The sequence below is a fragment of the Melospiza melodia genome, chromosome 3, assembly GCF_035770615.1.
Source record: "Melospiza melodia melodia isolate bMelMel2 chromosome 3, bMelMel2.pri, whole genome shotgun sequence".
Lineage (NCBI taxonomy): Eukaryota > Metazoa > Chordata > Aves > Passeriformes > Passerellidae > Melospiza > Melospiza melodia.
In genome coordinates, this window is record NC_086196.1 from 50293204 (window position 1) to 50315206 (window position 22003).

Below are 22003 nucleotides of genomic sequence, written 5' to 3' on the forward strand. Positions count from 1 at the left end.
TTTAAAATTTTCCAGAGCTTTTTATTCACATTTTTTTCGTAGGTATTTTTCAGTACAGTAGGAAACAAAAAAAATTACAAAAAATTTAGGAACAATCAATGCATAAAACACAAGATATATTTACAGTAGAACTTGCATCATCCTGATTTAGTTCACAGTTTATCTTTTTCAGTGGATTTGACAAACAACCTGTTCTCTGGAACCTTGATCATTCATCTCCAGTATCAGCAGCTACTTCCTGATAAAAAGAAATCCAAAATTTGAAAATGACTTATGAATTTTGTCTTTGAATTAGATTTATCAAATATGAGGTCTCCGTAACTGTTTAGATACAACAATTTCCAGACAATTTCAATCCCATTTCATTCACGTCGCTAGATGCATTAACATCAGCTTTCTGTCACTGATTTTCTTTATTTTTATCAAAGTCTTCTTTGTAAGTTCCATGGTTTCATCCCACTTGTTTTTGTCAGGGCTTGTGTATGTCACCAAGTTCTCAGTGTACTGCAAGACTGACTTCAAAAACCTATGAGAAATAACATTAGAGAAAAAAACTCCTTTAAGGATTTAAAAAGAAAAATTTAAAAATAAAGAGAAGAGAAGAATATTGCAACGCCTGACTTAAAGCTGCAAACATCTTCAAGTTTCCAAATCTCCTTCAGGAGGACTGGATGATCAATACATTAAGGTTTGCTCTACTTTTGGAGAACTCTCCCTCTCACACTAAGATGGGAAAATCTTCAGAACTGCAATTAACAGCACCATAGAAAGAATAGTGACCAAATGTGTGACAGAGTTTTCCCCAAATAGCTTCCCTTTGCTTTCTTGGTCAAATGTTTCACAATGTATGTGATATCCAACCAGATGTTAATTAACACACAGGGGGTAAAGTCAGCAGCATACTGAATGCAACTTTTATGTATTAATATTCCCTATCTACACTTCAAGAAAGTTATTTTAGCTCCTGAGTGAACATTGTCCAAGGTAAAATTATGACTACAATGATGAAAAATCTCTACAGTACAAATCAAAATGGAATTCTGGGGCAATCTCTATTTTCATAAAGTAAATTTATATACTCACTTTAGATACTGCTGATAATCAAAAGGATTCTTCTTACAAACTGAATGAACACTGACTAGTTCCAGAGTAATCAATAGTAAGATGAGCCACAACACTGGAGACAAAAATTTAATGCTAGAAATAAAATAAAAATACTTAAATAAACAAATTAAAACCAAATTAAAAATAAATCATTAATATTAAAAAAAAATATTAAGACTTCTGCACCCAATCTAAATTGCTGGATATTGCAGAATCAGGGGAAAAACTACTGTGAAATGTCCCTCAGCAAAAAGCAGTGCAAATCCCAGAAAAGTAAACAGAGAATATAAACTGAAAATGAGGGGGGAAGAGAAGGCAAATATCTAAGATTCCAAAGAAAAACTCCCATTAAGCCATAGATAATAAACTACAGCTCAACTAAATCACAAATGTGTACCACCAGGTGTCAGTTGAAGCTATATTTCTTAAATAACATGGTTAACATTTTTAGGAACATTGTCTTGCCAGTAACACGATACTTATAAAACTCTGGAAAGCTCCTATGATCACCAAAAACTTAATGGAATAATAAAATCTCTTCCATCTATAAAGAGCCTGATTCAGGTGTAATGATAAAAAGCAGTAAAATAAAGTAGATAGAATCTTCAAATCTGTTAAACCTATTGCAGTCAGATAAAACTTGAATGGCATTTATATACCTCAATAGGAAAAGCCAGAAATTAAAAAAATACAATCTATTTACAATCTACATCTACAATCTATACAATCAATATACAATCTACATTCAAGTAGTACTTAATTTGAAAGCTTCCAATTTACAGTGACATAATCTAGCAATGCTCCCCAAATTACTCTACAGTTTGAGATTTTCTTGTTATTTCAATATTGCTACTTAGTAGAAATCTGATAATAATCTGGTGAATACATAGATCTGGTTGACACTTGACTCCGAAATGGTTAACAAGAACACGTGAACGCTGTTGACTTTAAACTTCCAAGCGAGCCCACTGAAAGGCAGCAACAGCAGCGTGCAGCCATTCTCCCATAAACCTAACCACAGAATAAAGCAAAGCCAGCAGCCGACCTGTTCAGCATGCGCCGATAGTTGTGCCTCTGGCGGGAGCGCAGAGTCTTGTTGAGCCACTGCGTGTGTCTCAGCGCAGCGCCGGCAATAACCTGCTGGGACACTTGATGGCACTGCGAGCTTATTTTGCGGAGTACCACCACTACTTCCAGGACAGGTCGTGGGGAATACAGCGTGCAAATGCGTGTATCACAAAGTTCCACCAGCAGCCTCCAAAACAGAAAGGGATTTTTTAACGTCAATCTTTTGTTAGCTGGATTAAACATCGGATACATTTCATATTAAGTGTGGTTTGACTCGTAATGTTTTAATTCAGAAAACCTGGAAACAAACTGCCCTTACCTCATGACTGAAAAAAAGCAAGGATCTGCGTAGTAGGAGTAGTGACTGTGTTTTCTATCACTTTATAGAATATAAATGCAAATCTGATTATGATGAATATGTTTCGCATTTCAGATCAAAGAAACACAACCACAATAAACAAAACTGCCTGGCTGAAATTATACACTGAACACATCAAATCACAGCAGGGCTGTGGTTGAAGCCTCCCACCACAGCTCAACTCACAATGAATTAACCTCCACCAAAATAAAACTCACTGAAACAAATGCTATTAATTAGTACTCCCATTAGTGTGTGGTCTTTCTCCTGGGCAGAACAAGAAGCAGACTCAACATTGCGTGAAATGCAGGTGGTGAGGCCATTTTTTTAATCAACATCACACCAGATCACGCTTTGTTAAAGCTCACAAATATCTCCCTGCTGTCATATCTGCTACACTAATGTGTCACACATCACTTTAAACACTCTGTTCTTATAGAAGTGTTTCTTAATCTCCCTCATGCTCAGTTTAACCCTGAGATAGCAGAACATTAATGACTTGAAGTGATAAAGGCAGAAAACTCTAAAGGTCTAACACACCAATAATTAGGCTTCTTTCCTCCAAATAATAAATTTGCAGATTGGTGGGTAGGAAGCGGAAGACCCACATGTAATATAAGTAACAGGTAAAATCAGCAACAGGCAAAATCCTCTTTGCTGGATGCCACCCATGCCTAATGGGTTTGATTAGAAGTGCTTTGTTCAACATATTGATTCGATCATGGGAATCTTAAGGCTGCTCTAAGAGTGGCAATTAAAAGTCAAACTATTTTGATTATTATTCCAAATTGGGCATTGGAACTTACACACCTCCAAGTCTGACACCAAGTATAACAAGACATTTTCTCTTTCTGAATCTTGATATAAGAGCATGAAGAATAGAATTACATAGCACTGTATTGCCATTTTGAACATCACACACAGCTGTAACATCAAGCACGCTAAAAGGATTTTCTGATGCAATTTTAGCACAAACCAGGCTAAAAACCAACCTAATCTAGTAAGTACACAAATATTTAAAGTATTTTGCTTTCATGGTCTGAAAAAAAAAGGTTATTTTTTCAGTCTAATTTCTAAGTAAAATCTCCACTGTAATTCTAAAACGTACGTCTCATCCTTATTTTGAAGATGACATTCAGCTGCAATCCTAAAATTTTCAGATTAAATCAGCAGCAACACTAGAAAAGTGCATACAACATTTCAAGTATTTCTCTGCAAACAGGGACAGGATAATTTAGGTTTGAGAATTCTTACATTGGGCTGCAAGTAGAAGCTGACAGCAGGAACCAGGAGGGCATAAAACTCACCTCTCTGTTAGGACACTGTTGATAGGATCATCCGAACTACAGCAATTCTGGGGCATAAAATGCTGCAACTGAGATATAATTTCAGATACCATCAAAATTAAAGTATTAGCTTCAGCATTTCCTTCCAACCTTAAAAACAAGACAGAAAAAAATAATATTTGACACTATAAAATAGTTAAGTACTTATTTCTTAAATGGCATAGATCGAGATGCAGATTTTTTTGGATAGCAGTGTATTCAGCATCCACTCTTATGCTCTCATATAATTTCTTTTCCCTCTACCTTACAAGCATGATTTTCTTTCTCCAACTAAAGCGAACTTTTCTCATTGTTAGCAATATTCAAAACCCCTCTTAATTTTCCGTTCATAAAAAGCCTACAGTATACTGATAATATTATAGATGCATTAAATTTTCTTCTCTCAGCTCTAAACAAGTACAATATCTTCCAGTGATATTATTAATGACTTCCTCCTTTTCAAATGATGATAGAATGCTACATTTGTTTTCTAACTATTGTCTTATATAAAATTTCCCACTGGTTACCAAGTCCTTTTCAGGATAAGGAATTATTTGCTTTTTTACATCTGGTGATCTTGTATAGCACACACATACCCTTTAATCCTTTGTTCTTGTTCCTCAGGCACTGTTGCCAATTCAGGCCATAAATGCATGCTCTTCATACATTCCAGCACCTCAAAAACATAATGAAAAATGCTTTGTAAAGTACAGACTTTGACATGCTTTTCTTAGTGGCCCATTTAGAAAAAAAAAAACTGCAACAAACTGTAGATTATTTGTTCACTAGTCATAACCGTGTAAGCCAACTTCATTTTTTAAGGTTTAGGTTAGGGCAAAAAGTCTGGATGTACACTTCCATGTTAACACATTATCTGAACAAACTAACTTAATATTCTATGGTTTTTTTAAATATAAAAAATTAACTAACATTACTTTTGCAACACACTGTTTGCATGCTGTTGAAAAGTAAAAGGACTAGGTATGTCTAGTGCAATCTCAAATCAATAGAGAAACATCCTCAAGCACTTCATTAAACTGATTGGCAGAGAACTACTATGACATTGGAGAGTAAATTTTGCTACCATGACAGAATCTTAATCAGCTGTCCTTCATACAGTAAAAAAATTTAGTAACAGCCTAATCCTGGAGACAGGACCTAGCAGTGGTCCTGACATAAAAAAAAACATACGGAGATTAAGAAAACTACAGAAAAGCAAACACTCGGGTAAGAATTTAGTGATTGAGACTATTTAGTGATCTAGAACACAAATATGGTATTAATTGCATTAACAGGAGTGTGCATAATTATATCTCATTTTAGCAACTGTGATTTCTTTTGTGTTTTGAAAAATAAACCAAAAGAAATAATAAAAAATATGTATGGTTTGAACTTTTTTTAGGACAATCAAAGCATGAAGAATTAGATAATTTTGAGGATTCACAATTTTAAGGACCAAAATGCTGTCACAGATGGAAGTACCTACCTGTTTCTTGAGCCGGGAAATTGGATGAAATCGAGATTGGTAGCAACTTGCACAGTTCATCAGTGGTTTTATGAGCATGTGTTCCTGATTTACAAGATCACAGACAATACACATCAGTTTCTCTAAGCTGTGCTAATCATATGCAGATTTTGACTTATACTTCATTTTATGCATGCCACCTATAGCACCGATGTCAATAAACACTTGCAAATGTCTAAGGGCTGAAAGAAGTAATCAGCACAGTAAGTGGTTAAAGCTTAATTTCACATATTTTAACTATGAAGCCTGACAGCAGCTGACAGAAAAGCAACCAAGTATTCTCTTAATGCAGCAGCACACAATACATCTTGAGAAACTAAAAAAGAGCTGCAACTAATAAATGGAAGATTTATCTCATAGGTTGCTGCATGATATTGAAAGAAGTAATCTCAAATATAAACAGGAAACTGGGGAGAGTAAACAATAATTGCTGATGTTGAGAAACACAGTGCTAGGCAAAAAATGTTTACAAATTCATAGTGTAAGTATAGATACAAATAACACTTCCATTAGCAAGGCACTATTATTTACAGTGTCTCAGGAAAAGAAAATCTCATTAACTACACACTACATACCTCAGTGGGTGAGCCACAGATGTTCTACATACCTTTCAAATAATTCTGCAGATAAACAGGCTAGTTCATCAATACAATTTGACAAAATTAAGTGTAATCATTATAATTTACAGATCAACCATTTGAATAAGGACTGGTTTAGCTAACAAATTATAGTATAACAGGAAAGGGTAACATTTTGGAAAACCTTCTGTACTTATTTCCCTACAAAACTAGGCAAAACATACTTTCACATTTTTTTACTTGGAGGAGTATGTCATTTGCACAAAAAGCAGTTGTCAGGAAAGATTCAGTCATAATGCTCTATCTAGAATTATATTTGGTATCCAAAATAACAAAAAAAAAATTCTGAGAAGAAAATACTGGTCCCTACCTTAAGAGAATACATAGCCTCATCTGAGAATCTGCAGAGAATAGTAATAGCAAATCCAACTATTTGGTTAGCTATTTCTCTGGGAAATGTTTCTAGATTGATCTCTCCATGGCTTAAACGATCTCTTATACGTGGGCCCTCCTGGTGATTCAAGAAATCCCAGAGGAAGTCCTGCGGAAACACACACCAACAATACAGAATTCTATTCCATGTGCATTCATACAGAATTGAACATATTGTGTGTATAGAATATCTCTGAAAGACAAGTATGTGACCATGTCTATATTATAGAGGTGTCCAGATATTCAGAAAGAAAGCCAGTGCAAACTGTACCTGTAACATTCTATACTGTGACAGTTATCAACAGATTTCCATCAGCTTTGTGTCCCAGGCCCTTCACAGCCCCACTGCCTCTGGCAACAGGACAGTAACCTCAGATGTCCCCATACTCTCAAAAGGCCTCTAAACTCAGCTCCCCTAGTTTTTCTGTTCACAATCTGTTTGGGTAGCAAGATGCAGAATGTGCTTTGGTAGGTTTGAGCTGCATTTTTGCTCTATCTGCCCAGACAGTGTAAGGCATGTCTCACAAGAAATCAGAAATAAGTTTTGAAATATCCCTGTATGAGGCATCAGTTCTGCTCCTGCTTCATTCAGCTGAACTTCAGGAGTCTGAAGACAAATATCTCTGAGACACTTATATTTCAGAAAGAAAGCTAGTGTTATACCCAGTGCAATATGGCTTGTCAGGTATGACTTTGTATCCTCCACAATAAAAAAAGCTAACAGTTCTAAGCTTCTAAGGTTCTAAGCTGCTGGACATAAGCTGTATGAAATAACTGAGTATTAGGCATATCGTAAAGATTATTACTCAGTGAAACAAACAATCAAAAGACAATGATGACAAAACTCTAGAACACTTTCAAAATTACTTTCCATGGCAGGCTCTTCAAGAACTACAGGTAGCTGGTTGACTTCTTCATTATCCAAATGCTTTGCTAGCATCTAGGAAAAAAAATTCGAATAGAAACTTATTGAATTATTGAAGACCAATATAATCAAAGAAGAAACACCAACTAAAACAGTTTCCTAATCTGATGTGATTACTTCTGCCACTCTAGAATCAAGATGCTTAATTATTACTGACAAACAACTTGAAATAATCCAATCAACTTCTAAAACTGATGATTTATGCTGGCAAGATTTATTTGTATTTATTTTGAATAACTGAATCTAGGAAAAATAGCAGAATGTTTGTTTCTGTGGAGCGATGAGTTTCAAGATAAAAATATTTAGAAAAAAAATAGTCTGTTCGTTAAAATTTGTATTAATATTTGTATTAATATATCTGCAGAAGCATTCCAAATTTAAAGTGTTTACTGTCCACCATCTTTTGTTTGGGAGAAAAGTTAGAAATAATGCCATATTCAACAAAAGAAAGTGCATTCTTAACTCTAGTAATGGGAAACATGCATGGTTTAAATTCTGACACTGATATATATTTAGAAAAAAATCACAGTACCTCATCAAAAGTGGTGTAGAGAGCAGAAGACTAGAACAAAACAAATAATATTATTTGGTTTTCAAACAAAATCAATTAACTAGTCATGTATATAAAACTTTAGTTTATTCATTTGCATGAGATATCAGAGGTGCATGAATAGCAAAAAAGTCCCCTTATGAATGAAAGAAGGCACTTTGGAATCTTGAGCTGAGTTTTTTTAAAGCAAATATATCATGTCCTGCTTTTCACCCTAAACTACTGTTTCTGAACTTTAATCTTTCGCTACTTTTTCAGTCCTTTATAGAGGCAGACATTTAAAAAAATATTAAAGGCATTCATGAATCTCAACTGCAGAATTGTAAATAATGTTCCAAAATTGATTGAAATTTTGCAGGGTAAATCTGTAGATTTCTAGAATAACTCTAAGCACTAAATCATAATTGACTTTAGACAAAAGTTTACCTCCGCTGTTAGCAATTGATTTGGACATTTATTAGTTGTAGTGAAGAGCAATCTAAGTCCAGCTTCCAGCTGAGGAAGTAAGAGAATCACACTGTCAGCATACCTGAAAAAGTAACAGAGATATCCAAAGGGGTGCTTTTCTTCCTCATAAATATAAAGCATTTCAGAGTTACTGTCTCAGGCTAAACAACCCTTACAAAATTCCTTTGTAATGCACTTTGTAAACAAACAATAAACGACTACCTGTGCCAAACAGAAACTGACCACTGAATCCAAGCTCAGAGATGAGAATAACTCACAAAAAGATGGAGCATGGGAGAGGAAAACAAAACAGTACACTTTTTTTTAAAATTCAACATATGCGTGATTTAACATATGAAGATTTATTTCCACTTGCTTTGTAAACCTCTCCTTTTTTGCTACATCTCCAACAGTTCTTTTTCAAAATATAATTTATAATCTTAGTTGGCACAAAACAAAACCATAACTCAACGAACTTTCCAAGACATCACCATAACAAAGCATAACTATATGCTGTGAAGTAATTTAGTATGAAGCCTTGGAATCTGCAAATGTACTTATGAAAATTCAGAATATATTCTTTTTAGTGTCTAATAAAAGAAATTACAAAATCTTACCTGCTTTGCTTGAAAGCTGTTAAAGCAGCGATCCAAAATGGTAACATAATTTTTAATACAAAACTGGACAGTTTTACAAGTTCCTCAGCTATTGAAAGTATTTCACTATTAAGATCTGCAAGTTAAAAAAACAACATTGAAAAATTACATATAATCTACACTTCACTAATGAATTTTAAATATTTTACTGAAAATATGATATAATTTCAACATTTGTAAAGGGAAATTTAAAAGTTATCCATTTTCTTTTAACTATGCAAGTACAACAGTAGCCACATTTAAGATCAGAATTTAAATATGTAAGATTGTATTTGTGGTGATAATGTAAAATAATAGAGTAAAACCAGTTTAAAATGTCATGTTTGCTTTTTATTGAAAGACTACATAGCAACTGGACCCAGCTTCTATTGAGTTGTTCTCTATCTACTTCAGATACTTTAGAAAAGTATAATATTTATGAATCATTTTTATTCAGCCAGAATTAATACAATAGTATGAACAGTTGAACATGAGCATGTAGTTACTATTTTATAAATTTTCTGTGTTAAAAATACAGCATTATAAACTAACACTTCATACTTCAACGCTAACATGTAATGAAACCCACACTTATAAATTCATATTATAAATGTCTTATTCAAAGAGAAAGCTTAAAATGATAAGTGTAACTTGATTACAGTAAGTGGTTTTTCAAAGCCAACCAACAGCCATAGGATTTACACTACATAATTACTGATTTGGTTCCCCAAATCCCTGTCTCCATTTCTGGGACAGTTGTTCCACTGATTATATAGCACAAATGGGCCATGATTACCACTGACACCAAGATCCCCTATATGCTGTTATTGCCTTAAAATAGTAGGAATAAACCAAACAAGGTGTGTGGACAGGGAGAAGATTTTAATCTGACACTTCAAATCCTTCCCTAAGAAAGGCATTAGTGTAGCAAAGATGTGTCACCACCTTTTACTCTGTTTCAACACTACCTTCCCTGTAAGACTCAGGGCACTCCTGCTGGGACCCTTGCAGCTGGAACCCATTGATTCTGAAAAAAGTTAGATTTCATAAAGGCAAACTAGATCACTGTTACATAAAATTAATTCACATAATCTAAAAAATGTAATATAAAGTTGAAGTCCTTTAGAGGCAGACATATTTCACGTTTCAATGTGTTGCAATTATTTTAGAATGCAGCAGTCTTTTTACTCAATAGTCAGTGAACTGTCTACATACTAAGAAGTTGCCCTAAAGCATGATTGATTCATCTAATGACAGTGTATACAGGTATCCGAGTTAAAATTTAATCTTGGAACTCTGGGAAATGCATTATTTTCAACAGTGCTTTTGGACAAGGAAACAATAGCAAATACAGGATAATAAAGAAATTGCTAGTGGTTAAATACTTGCCTGGAAATGCATCAAGCTCCTCTAAGCTAATGAAGATCACATAAGGTCGATGTACTAAAACACCTTTAGTTTGCAGAAGATAAGTCTCTAACAACTGACCCAATCCTGCAGTTAAAAAGAGCAGCATAGCACAGTATCTAGGGAGAATACCACAATATATTAGAAAAGCTTATATAAAGAAATTTTTCTGCAAAGAACCTACATTTGTGAGTTAGGAACAAAGAGGGTTTTTCACTTTTTTTAAAAACACTCAGAACGTACTCTCCCCATCTAAGCAGGAGCACTTAATTAATTGCATTCATAAGCATGAAAAAAAGAGAGGAATTAGATAAAAAGCATCACTGTATTCTACATTGGCTGCTGTTGCTTCTCCTTCTACCCCATTACTCTGTTCCAAGTTGCTCCTCACTGCCCTGGCTTAAAAAAAAGTTGAACTTTCTTGTTTTCCCTAACAGTACAAAACCCACTGGACCTAGTACTGGCCATCTTTGTGATGGCTGAAGTATTCTATGGGAATCCATTTCCAAAAGAAGCAGAAGCTGCAAGGGAAATTTATTTTCTTTCCCATAAGAGAAGTAGGGGGTTACTAACCACTTTCCAAGAACTCACAAGTCAGACTGGTAAGAAAAGGAGTGTTCTTTTCCTGGTAACTTACTTGGCAGGAATTTCTTGGGGTGATGCAAATCCATGCCACAAAACATTACGAAGGTTCAGACCATGTGGAGATCCAATGAATACCCTCAGTACATTCATCTAATCAATAAAGAAAGCAATTACTGCATGAAGAAATCCATTATTTTTTGCCTTTCTTACCCTTCTTATTTTTATTACCTTTCACTGGCAGTAAAGTTCAGAAGTTATTAAGAAACTATAATGTCTACTGTCAAGATGACTGGTCCTCACTTGTCACAGTAAAAGAAACTCTTTACTTGCAATTCCCAGTATTCTCTGAAGGAGAATCTCTCAGCTTATTTGTACAGGATATAGAGTACAATATGGGAAAAATCAAACTAGCTATTAAACATCCCAAACAGTTATCACAGGCAAACAAATGAGATCAAGTTCAGCTCTTACTTCTTGTACTATAAATAAAGTGTAATTTAATGCAAATCAACAAGAGGTACATTTGGTAGGAAGAAAACCAGCTCTGTAATTATTCCTTATTTCAAAACAATGTACTTACTACAGCTTGTCCAAAGACATCTGCAAGCTGCTCAGATGCAAGCAAGTCTCTTAGAAGGAAAGGACAATCATTACCCTTAAGTAAATACACCTATTAAAAAAAAAGAGCAGAACAGATAATAAATAATTTATTATACTTCTTTGTATTTCAAACATATACCCTGACTATTTTACCCAATAACCATTTTCATTATTGTAAAAACACCAACCAAACAAAACTCACCAAATCCTTAAAAAGGCTTTAAATTCTGTAATTCCATTACAAATTAAAGTTTGGACAACATATCAGGAAAGAGTGGATATTTTATTTAATGTGACCATAGTTAGGCTTTTCACAAGGTCTGTACATATACTGCTTTTATCTTCCAAAAAATCCCACAAAAACCAGTAAGGCACAACAAGAACACCTAATTAAGGGAATAAGCTCTACCAAGGATGGTGTATTTTGTTTTTACAACAGAAATTTATAGGGTCTGTCAATGTGAAAGGGAGGAGACTTGTGGTTCGTTTTCTGATTCAGACTGTTCTTTAAACTAGATTTTATACTTGTTGGACAATAATAGCATCTCAATTTTCAACTGCTATCACAACTTCCATTCCTTATACTCTCCCTGACATTTTTTCCCAATCTTTGGTGATTTTTTTTACTGAAAAATTTACCACAACCCACAATTGGGCAAATTGGTTTATAAGTTAGCCCACTGCTCTTTCTCTGTCATTTCCTTCTCCAGAGCTCCTCATAGATATTGAACACCAGCCATTTTAACCTACCTGACTGTAAAACAGCCCAGCAGCAAAAACTTAAGTAGCTGTTTCTCCCTTCTCCCTAGGAAAGAAGTGACCCAGTAGCCTGTTTTTCCAACTGCATGCCATCCCTCCCAGAAGTTAATACACCATCAGATCTTCTGTGGAAGCTATGCTACCCTACTTCAGTTAAATAAATCAAACTAATTAAGATCTACTGTGTACAGTGATCAATCAAACACTTCTATTTCCTAATTAAATTAGTTAGTAACAGCACTCACACAAGCAACTCTACAAGCACTGGCGAAGGAGCCCCAAATATGTTTCCATCAGCACAACTGGATCCAGGAAAGAACCTCTGTCCAACTCAAAATGCATGTGGACTATTAGTGTACTACTACAGAACAGGGTATCTGCATCACTTTTTTCAATGTACAATTAAATCCAAGAGCTCATTCCCGTCTTATAAAGCCAAGATAGACTCCTCATGCTGGCACTTACGTCACCCAAGGCTCGCTCCAAGCATGATGTTAGTTTCATTAAGCCTAGAGCAACTTCTGTAGCTTGTGTAGATTGCAAAACATCAAACACTTCCAGAAATACCTGCATGACGGGGGAGAGGAAGAATGTTGTGCTCAATATTTAAAAGGAAAGATCACATAGCCAATAGCACAGAGAAATGTAAATATTCCTCCGTGATAGTTGCTGTGCAAATGTAGAAAGAAAACCATGCCAAAGAAACAAAAGTGTAGATACCTGGAGAGAAATTTCCCTAGAGTACCTCTTGATATCTAGTGACTTACATATTTATAAATATCCATAATTACTTTACAAGGTAAAACTTGGCATTAGGCACATACTATTAAAAAACAAAATCCTACAAACTAATGTAAGAACAGGCCCAAAGCTCCTCATGTTGTCTAACACAAAATCTGATTACAAAGTCAGAAAAATTATAAGCAACCATCTATCAGAGAAGGACACAAATTCTAAGCATTAGTCACAAATTCTAAGCATTTTGGTTCATGGATGCCTCTTCTGTGTTCTCACATTAAACTTCCACAAAGAGTTCAGGTGCCAAAATACAAATTTAAGAGAAATTTCCATACCTCTGTGCAGTTTGTCCAGTGGAACCACGATGCATACTGAATTACAAACTGCTCCTTGGTCAGAGATTTGAAGTATGAATTAACAGATTCACAGACAGGTCCTAATGATCGTATGCTTTTGATATAATCCACACTTTGATCTTAAATTGAAAAACAAAGTGATTAGGGTACCAACCTTCCTGAAGGCCTAATATTTTAAAACTCACTAGGGATAAAATCTGCTACAGTTTGTGTACATATTTAGCACAGGCAACTTTATCCCGACTATTTTAGTACAACCAATACAATACAATTTACTGTCCAAATCATCACACAGAAAAGCTATTAAAAAGTAAAACTGCAATGCAAATCCAGGTAATACCAAGCACCTTCTCTGAATAGAACAAAAAAACTCAAAAATTCTACCCCAATAAAAACTTAACATAAGAAAATATGAAAGTAAATAGGATCATTGCGTTCTGCTTTTGCTGAAATGTGAAAAAACTACTAGAATTTCTACAGAAATTCCATACATCAAGCTGGAAGCTAGTGCAGGCTCAGTGAGAGTCAAAATGCACCATTTATGGCCTTTAAAGAAGGCAGATGGATGTGGTAACTTACAGAGTGGTATCACTGCCTCTTTTTGATGGGACACTTTTTGTAGGAAAACAAATTCTTATGGTTTAAGATATTTCTACTACCTCTGGAAATTAATAACAGAGCTTACATGATGTAATTTGGCAAATTAAAATTCAATTAATTCATCAGGACATAAATACTTTGTTTTGGTTAAAAACCAACTACAAACTATTCCACATAGAAGTGAAACAGGACTGTACTTCTGTACAACCGAAAGCTGGGAAACACAAACAGAAGCAACAGCAAACAGAAGCAATATTGATGGCCTCAGGCTTTTAAATTTAGCACAAAAGGAATATAAAGAACAAAACAATTATGGGGTTGGAGAGAAGCAGAACTGAACCCCTAATGTTACAGGCACATAAAGCTGGGAACCAAGATGAAGGCAAAGTAGGAGCTACTTAGGTAGCACAGATTACACGAACATTAGGAGCCAGCAAAAGCCAAATACAAATGCACATGAAAAATTTAAAGCTCTTTGTAGATATGAACTCTACATAGTCTAATCTGCAGCAGAGCTGATACTGTACTGTAACAAGCTGTCACAACTCAGCTAGAATTGGTGAGCTGTACTGAAATTCTGCATCACTCTTACACGCATCACTACTACAGCAGGTGAACACCAACCTGATTCAAGGTAACACACATGCTCTGTAACAGCTGGCCAATAAACTTCCCCACTTCCAGATAAAATATTATCAATATTATAGGTGTCTTTCTTCTCAAATCCAAGTTTGCAAATCGCATAGCACACAGGTTGAGAAAGGCAAGTAGTGACCGAGTCTGGCAATGCCATCTAGAAAAAACACACACAGACAAAAAGAATCCTTGTAACAAGAAAGCCAGAAAGCACACGAGAACAAAAGAATTACCATCAGCACAGCTACACAGACAGTAATACACTGTCTGTAAACAAGCTGTTTAGGTTTGCAATGCAAATTTCATTCATATACGTGATGAAAGGAACTCTCAACCAGAACTACCTTCATAAAACAAGGGGAAAAGCATTGCTCTGTTTTCACAAGGCCAGGAGGGTGAATTTCAGAATGGTTATATCTACTGAATTCACGACAAGATAGACTGAAGCAAAATATCCCAGTTTATACATAAACGTTCTGCCTAATCTGAGCTTGCAGAGAAACTGATGCTACTTCAAGTAAACCAAGAGCATCAGTCCTTAAAACCAGCAAGATCCCTGGAGGGAGGCAGGGAAAGAACACGTGAATTCTGTAGCAATGTTAGTGCAATTTAGGCATTCATGCTATTTTCACATTAGTCTAAACAGAAAAATGGACTGATTCAGAAGCACACATTTAAATTTTAAAAATTGCACAGATAAAACTGTGCCATGTTAACAAGGATGAAAATGCTTCTGATTTAGTTAAAAAAGTCACACTTCTTCATTCATTAGATAGACAAGAAATTGTTTGATAATGAAGTACCACAACTAATAATAATGAAAAATATGCCATTAAAGTTAAATTAAAAACATTTTTTCCTCTCTTAATTAAGTGGCAGAATTTACCCTCACATATGTAATTTCTGAATCCATGGCTTCAAGGAGAGAAGAAATATTTACATAGCTGTCAGCACTAAGCCACGGTAACAGTTCCCATTGCAAACCACTATTAGCTGCCATCTGGAATACCTACCTGCTATTTAAAGAAAAAGAAATTTAAAAATCTACAATGTTCCGAAGACATATCATTCAGTCCATCTTAATTTGTGTCTCTTCCCGTTCGCCGTTTCTCTGTCAAAGACAGAAGGCCAGAGCAAAACCTGCACGACCGCTGCTACCCTTTAATGCCGGCACTTCCGCAAAACGGGCCAGGCAAGGGCGGGGCGGTGACCCTGGCAGGGAGCGCGGGCTGGCACTGGCAGCAGCGGGGCAGGGCAGGGCAGGGCTGTCCCCTCCCGTCCCCGCCCTTTCCCGGGGCCCGGCGCGGGGCCCCGCTCCGCCATGGCCGCCGCCGGCTCCGTTACCGCTGCCCGCGCGCGCCGCGTCACGGCCGGCTCGCGGGCAGGGCCCGGGCCGCCGCACGCCGCCCAGCGGGACCGCCGCCGCCGCAGCCGAGGACGCAGGGAAAAAGCGCCAGGATAAAGACATGGTGAGCGGCCACCAGGGCGAGGGGCGGCTCCGGGGGCTGAGCTGGCCGGGCTGGGGCCCCGCCGGGAGCGGGGACAGCGGCCCCGGCGCGGGGGGATGTGGTGCCCGACCGAGGCGGGGGTGCCGGTCCGGGCCTGCGGCGCTTCAGTTGGTAGGGAAGGATGGGGCGGGGAGAAGGTGGGATGAAAGGCGCGTGTGATCTTGTGAACATTGGTATGAGGAATGGTGCTCCCTCTCGGTTCGTGCCCGGTTTGGGATAGCTCCGCTCTTTCTGCTTGGTCGGGTGTGATGTTGGCTCATGGCCTGCGGCTGGCGTGCTGCCTCAGGCGCTGCGAGCCCGAGCTGCTGTGCTGCTAAAGAGAAGCGGCGTCCTGCCTTTGGTGGGGCACTCTCTCCAACTCGGGGTGCTGCTCTGACCTAGAACCCGTACCTTCTTCTGAAGGAATAAACAAGAACTCTTTCCTGTTTAACAACTAAAAACTATTGATTGTTAAAATGGACTTACTAACAAACATAATTTCATGTAAATAGCAAAAGCTTTTTTTTTTTTTTTTTTTTTCTATTAGCAATCTTCCTTCTGTATGTCCAAAGTTAAGCCAATGTACTCGAGTTGAGTAGCCTAAGAACAGGCATTTTTTGGTCAAGTGTTCAAATGCAGTCAGTTCTTGAACTTCTGAGCGTTTTATTCAGAGGGTGCAAATATTTTACAGAAACATAATTGCCACATTGTGCTAAAACTTCGGGGTTTACTGTGTATTTTATACAGTGATATACAGAAGAAGGTTTATTTACTAGCCATGTCTGTAGAGAAATCAAGGATTTTAGTTGCCTCACTAGTAAATGCAATGACTTTTTGCAAGTGATTATGAAAGCTTCTGTCACTAATAATAGCAGGTAAACTTTTAAATATCACCATTGTTAGAAGCTGCGTGCTATAGACATGAATTTTCTTCCAGCATTGGTGATAGAGGTTGAAAGCAATATGCCTCAAGCTGAACCAGGTCAGCAAAGAATCACTGTTTGGACTGCATCCTTTTTCACAAGTTCATTGTTGCTCACATGGATGGGGACGCTCATTTGAAGACCTCAGCTGCAAGACTTGAGGTGGTTTTTCTTCTGTTAGGTGATGTGTGATGAGCATGTCAGGGCTTTAGTCTTTTTTTTTTAGTCTTTTGAGATCTGAGTTTGCAGTTAGTAGATAATGAGTGTCCACAGGCTAAGTGCAAATGTGTTTGGTCCTTGTGTTTTTAGAGTAAATGCTATTCAGAGTTCAACAAACACCAGCAGGCAATTTGCACTAAGGCTGCCAACATCACTGCTTTTAAGGAACTAGAGGATACTTTTAGGTAATGTCCACAGTTGTTGACAGAATGCATGTGCAAGCAATTTCATAGAGAAGAAACTGCATTTCTTCCCTGATTCTTAAAACTCCTCAGATGGAAAGAGTTCTGAGCCCTTGAGTAGCACATCTTCTAAAATAATTCTCATTAGACTTTTATATTATCCATAAGTGACTTTTTTCAGTACTTCTTAGCATAAGCCTTGCATTGTGATGTTATTTCACCTTTGAGTTCTTTTCTGCTCTCCTGGTAAGGAACTGATGATTTTCTCTCAGTGTTGGGTTCTAGCAGTAAGTGGAGCTGAGACTGAAGTGGAGCTGAGACTGAAGAGTCAGCGAAACTTGGAAGTGGTTTGTTAGGAAGTAGCTGGTATGGAAGGCCATTGCCTGCGGCATTTGTTAGGATCTCATAGTTCCTTGTGCTTTTCTGTCTCTTTGTTACTATTTTACTGTTCTGTTTTAAGCCACCGTGGTGGACAGCAGGTGACATTTTTTGCAACATCAGACTTACTTCTTGCATTCATGTCTTGAAGATATAGAGTACATAGCTGGATGGGGAGAAAACGTGATCTTCAGAGATCTTGTTTTCAGTTCCAAGCAAAATTACAAAGCTTTGCACACTGGAGCTTACTTTTTCCTTCTTTTTTTTTTAATGAGCAAGTTAAATCATCATTACATAAGCTACTATTTTAGTAACAAGGAATAAGGACAAGCAAAATGAAGTAGTAAATGAACCAAGTCTGTATTTTGGGTATTGTGTAGGCTATTTGAATGAGAAACTTGAACTTGTGGCCAACAGTCTTGGATGAGTACATTTATATCTGTGTATTTTTCCTAGGAAAAGGGAGCGGATTCAGGGTGGTAATATGTGATGGATGAGTTTAAATGCAAAGTTCAGTTGGGTTTTGCTGGAACAGAATTTAAAATTGAGTCAAAGTCAACCACTTCTCCTGTTTCAGGCAAAGCAGTAGCTAAAACAGCCAGAAGATGATAACCAGCTTCTAGCTGTCTGTGGTTTTTAACATATTCCTAGACTTATTATTGGGGATTTTTTTCTCTTCTCTGTACACCATTAAGTATTATTTAGAATCTTTAAAATATTGACATGTGATGTGGATTTTTTCTTATTATTTTGTGCAGTCAAAAGTTAAAAAACCACAGGATGCTTCAGGCTCGGCTCCAACAGAAGGAAAGGCCAAGTCCAAAAGCCGTAACACGTACAGACTGGAGCCACGCACTAAAGTTCAGGATGACTTATTACAAGACAAAGCTCAAGCGATACTGACGGTAGAGTATTATTTAAATTACTTGTCTCATTGCAAGAGCAGCTTGTCTTGCAGAAGTATTTACAGAACAGTGAATATTGCATAAACTTAAACACACATAAATCTCTGCAGTCTTTTGAGTTTTGGCACATGGATGTAATGCGAATGTATTCTGTTTTGCGAAGTGCAGAAGGGCCTCTGTGAGGTCACTGCTGAGTGTGTGCTGTTTAGGTGGAGCTGAAGCTTCATAAACTTTTGCATTTTTTAAAATCAAATTGAGCTACAGCACAGTTCAAAGTACCATAATCCACAAAATGTCCAGTTAGCAACGGATCATGACGTCAAATTTGTGGATTTCTGTTAATTCTGCTAATATCACAGGACCTACATAAAATTACTTGGTATCCTTGACAGTCAGATTGGTACATACACAAATTGAGCAAATATAAAAGAAAACAATTTGTTGAGATAATCCACAGGGAATAGTGGTATTTTGAACAGTTATAACTGGATCTTTTTAATTCTGCTGTCTGGAAGACATATCTTGGATATTTGGAACAGATATTTGTAGCACTGTTTTCCAGTGAACTGAGCCCAAATAATGAAGAGTACTCTCCTGATTGTTAAATGGAGATTGATTTGGCATGTGTGTCACCTTTAAAAAAACAGATAAAACATTTCAGAGTAAAAGTAGTGCATCCTTTGCTGTTTGAGGCCATCATCTGTACTGACTATTCAACTCACTAGTTCTTCTCATGTTCTTGTAATGAAAATGACTGTAAAGGGTGTTTTTTGCAAAAGACTACTAGGATGTAAACTAAGATCTTTCAAAATTGTTTTTGATAGAATAAACTACAATACGCCACATACGATGGAGCTTCTAGTGCCTTCTTGTGTGCCTCAATCTCAGAAGAAATATTAAATGCTGTGAAGGAATTGAACTATGACCGTTATAAGTATGTGGTATCAGTGCTAATTGTGGAAAAGGCAAATCAGGCAATGATTGTAAGCAAACATATTATTTGTTACACCTTTTGAAAATGAAAAACAACTTTTAAAACTGTGTGTTATCTCCTAGATGTTCTTTCACCTTTAGCAGCTTAACTTGTTTCAGGTGGTCCTGAAGCTTTTACATTCTTTATGGTTAGTAGTATCCCAGGTGACAATTCAAGGTGCTGCTGTGATTCTGCCTAATTCTCAGAGGGTTGCTGTCTTCATGTGTTCAATAAGTGGTAAACAGCCCCAGCTGCACATACCTGTCACCCACTTGTTTCTGCTGCCTGTTGTGCCAGTACAATTCCATGAGTTCAACGAATTTTTTCTTTGTCCGGTGTACTTGGATCTCCATTTGGATTCTTGCATTCCACGCGAGATGCTATGCAGTTGTAGTGTGAGGTGTCATGGAAGAGAAGGGTGGCAGGGAACTGCAGGGTGGATGGTAACTCCAGGTGCCACCAGACATGCTCCTGGGACTTCAAATTAACATCAGTCATCTGAACTTGGAACACCTAAAATAAAAGGATTCTAGATTGTGCTGTGTTGGTATATAAATTTAGTATTCCAACTACCTTGGAGCTCCCATTGGCATTCAGAATGCTTTTATCTGTCTAGTAGAGTGCCAAAGAACACTTCTGCTTTGCAGTGTTCATCATCAGTTCTTAAAACCTGATTGAAACCAACCTGTGTTAGTGAGTTACATAAAACATTTGAAGGGTTCACCTTCAGTACCAAATCCAGTTTCTGCATCTACCTGCTTTTCTGGTGCCATCCCACAGTATGCTGCCTCTTAAGAGGTGCTTTGACTGAGAAGCTGTAGGTGCAAACAGATTAGTGAAGTGGCCCAAGTTAACTTTTTTCTCCCAAGGAATATGTTTATTCCAGCCATCAATTCATACAGTTTAGTTTTGAAAACAATTTTACCAAAAAGGCTGAGAGCCCAATAAATTTACAAGTAGGCTGTAGTAAGCTGGAGGTGGAAGAGTGGGGGATGTGATTTCTTGGTTGTAAATGTTCGCAAAACTGATGTCTATTCACAGTGACATTCAGTTGCTTTTGAAGGGGTGCTCTTACTGTATGTTAAATTGTAACAAGTGAACACAAGAGAGAATTGGGGGTTTGGTGCTGAGCTTTTGGATCTATCTGTGTGGGAGCTTTACTGTGAAGCAAGAACACGTATTTAACATTGAATAGGAATTGTTAATTTTATTCAACTTTTGCATTGTTGTTAATAGTTGTAACTCTCCTAATACGATTAATTAGCATTTAGATAATGCTGGGTATGTAGGTTCACTTGTAATTTTTTCTCTTTTATCCCTTTAGGTTGCCAGCAGATGCCTCTGGGATGCTCAAAGAGACACTTGGGTTTCAGCTAAATGTGAAACTGATACATTTATTGCACTGGCTTTGGTAATGGCTTGTTATTATGACTAAAACTCTGAAAGTCACAGCTGCATTCGTGCATCACAATACATGGTATATTTGAAAATTTTCAAAATATCATTATTTTAGTATTCATATTTGTCCTATTGGTGTTGGCACATTGAAACTGATGTACAGTGGAGATAATTTTGCTCGTTTTTGCTCTGTTTAAAAAAAAAAAAACCAAACAAAACTGCTTTGGAAATGTTTATGGTTGAGTACATATGGGCTTCATCTGTTGTAATGCTCTGCTGTGGAAGTGGGAGCAGCTGGTGAGAGGCCAAACATTGCAAAATTCTGAATGTTGCTTGTCTCTTGAGTGTCTAGGACTGTTCACCAATGCTTATATGCAGTTGCAGGTATCAGTTTTCTTAAAAGCATGCTTTTTGTAAGAAAAGCAGTGTTCATTTTTTGCTTTCATAGTTGGTATCTATGATAAAATACTGGTCTGCCTAGAAACTTGGCTGAGACGGAAGCTGTGTTTTGCAGTCCTAGAAACTTGTGCACGTTTCCAGCCATTTGCTTTGAATGAAGTGTAAGCTTAGTTATTAGGTTCCCCGGGTCATAACCTTTGGTTGGTGGGCAAATACTGAATTGAGTGAGTTAGGTCACTTTGGTCTGGGGGCTTCTGGTGGCAGTGGCAGGAGGACGATGGAATCAATCTCATGGCTATTGAGAATTGATCCATAACTGGCAAGGGCAGCACCGATTGTATTTTATTAAATGAGACTCGCAGATCTGTGAGGTGTGTAGACATCAGCCTTTGGATCGGCCGCGCGTGGAAGTCTAGCGCTGGTGCCTTTGCCACGTCCGTTCTGTTGTTGGGAGCTGAAAACAAACGCGGACGGGGCGGGGGTGCTTCCCAACGCCCCGTGGCCGGCTTGG

At 37.2% G+C, this 22003-nt stretch overlaps 2 protein-coding genes across 4 annotated transcripts in view; one reads left to right on the top strand and one right to left on the bottom strand.

Annotated features, from left to right (window-relative positions):
• ERMARD (ER membrane associated RNA degradation) overlaps positions 1–22003 on the bottom strand; it is a 23467-nt gene continuing 1464 nt past the window's right edge. The window contains exons 1-18 of one of the 3 annotated variants that reach the window (XM_063151695.1): positions 15642–15904; positions 14617–14785; positions 13372–13511; positions 12764–12865; positions 11520–11609; positions 10992–11089; positions 10337–10473; positions 8930–9044; positions 8292–8394; positions 7848–7877; positions 7260–7330; positions 6329–6497; positions 5342–5425; positions 4452–4531; positions 3838–3966; positions 2150–2359; positions 1084–1197; positions 1–526 (exon numbers count right to left, since the gene is read on the bottom strand). In XM_063151695.1, coding sequence (XP_063007765.1) covers positions 367–526; positions 1084–1197; positions 2150–2359; positions 3838–3966; positions 4452–4531; positions 5342–5425; positions 6329–6497; positions 7260–7330; positions 7848–7877; positions 8292–8394; positions 8930–9044; positions 10337–10473; positions 10992–11089; positions 11520–11609; positions 12764–12865; positions 13372–13511; positions 14617–14785 — 2001 coding nt within the window. In that variant the 5' untranslated portion in view covers positions 15642–15904 and the 3' untranslated portion in view covers positions 1–366. Of the gene's footprint in view, positions 527–1083; positions 1198–2149; positions 2360–3837; positions 3967–4451; positions 4532–5341; positions 5426–6328; positions 6498–7259; positions 7331–7847; positions 7878–8291; positions 8395–8929; positions 9045–10336; positions 10474–10991; positions 11090–11519; positions 11610–12763; positions 12866–13371; positions 13512–14616; positions 14786–15641; positions 15907–22003 lie in introns of those variants that run through there. The other 2 variants (XM_063151697.1, XM_063151696.1) reach the window with 2 other exon arrangements.
• The window catches only part of PHF10 (PHD finger protein 10), a 22700-nt gene continuing 19281 nt past the window's right edge, over positions 18585–22003 (top strand). Inside the window, exons 1-2 of the mRNA XM_063151700.1 lie at positions 18585–18722; positions 21020–21172. Coding sequence (XP_063007770.1) covers positions 21170–21172 — 3 coding nt within the window. The 5' untranslated portion in view covers positions 18585–18722; positions 21020–21169. The remainder of the gene's footprint in view (positions 18723–21019; positions 21173–22003) is intronic.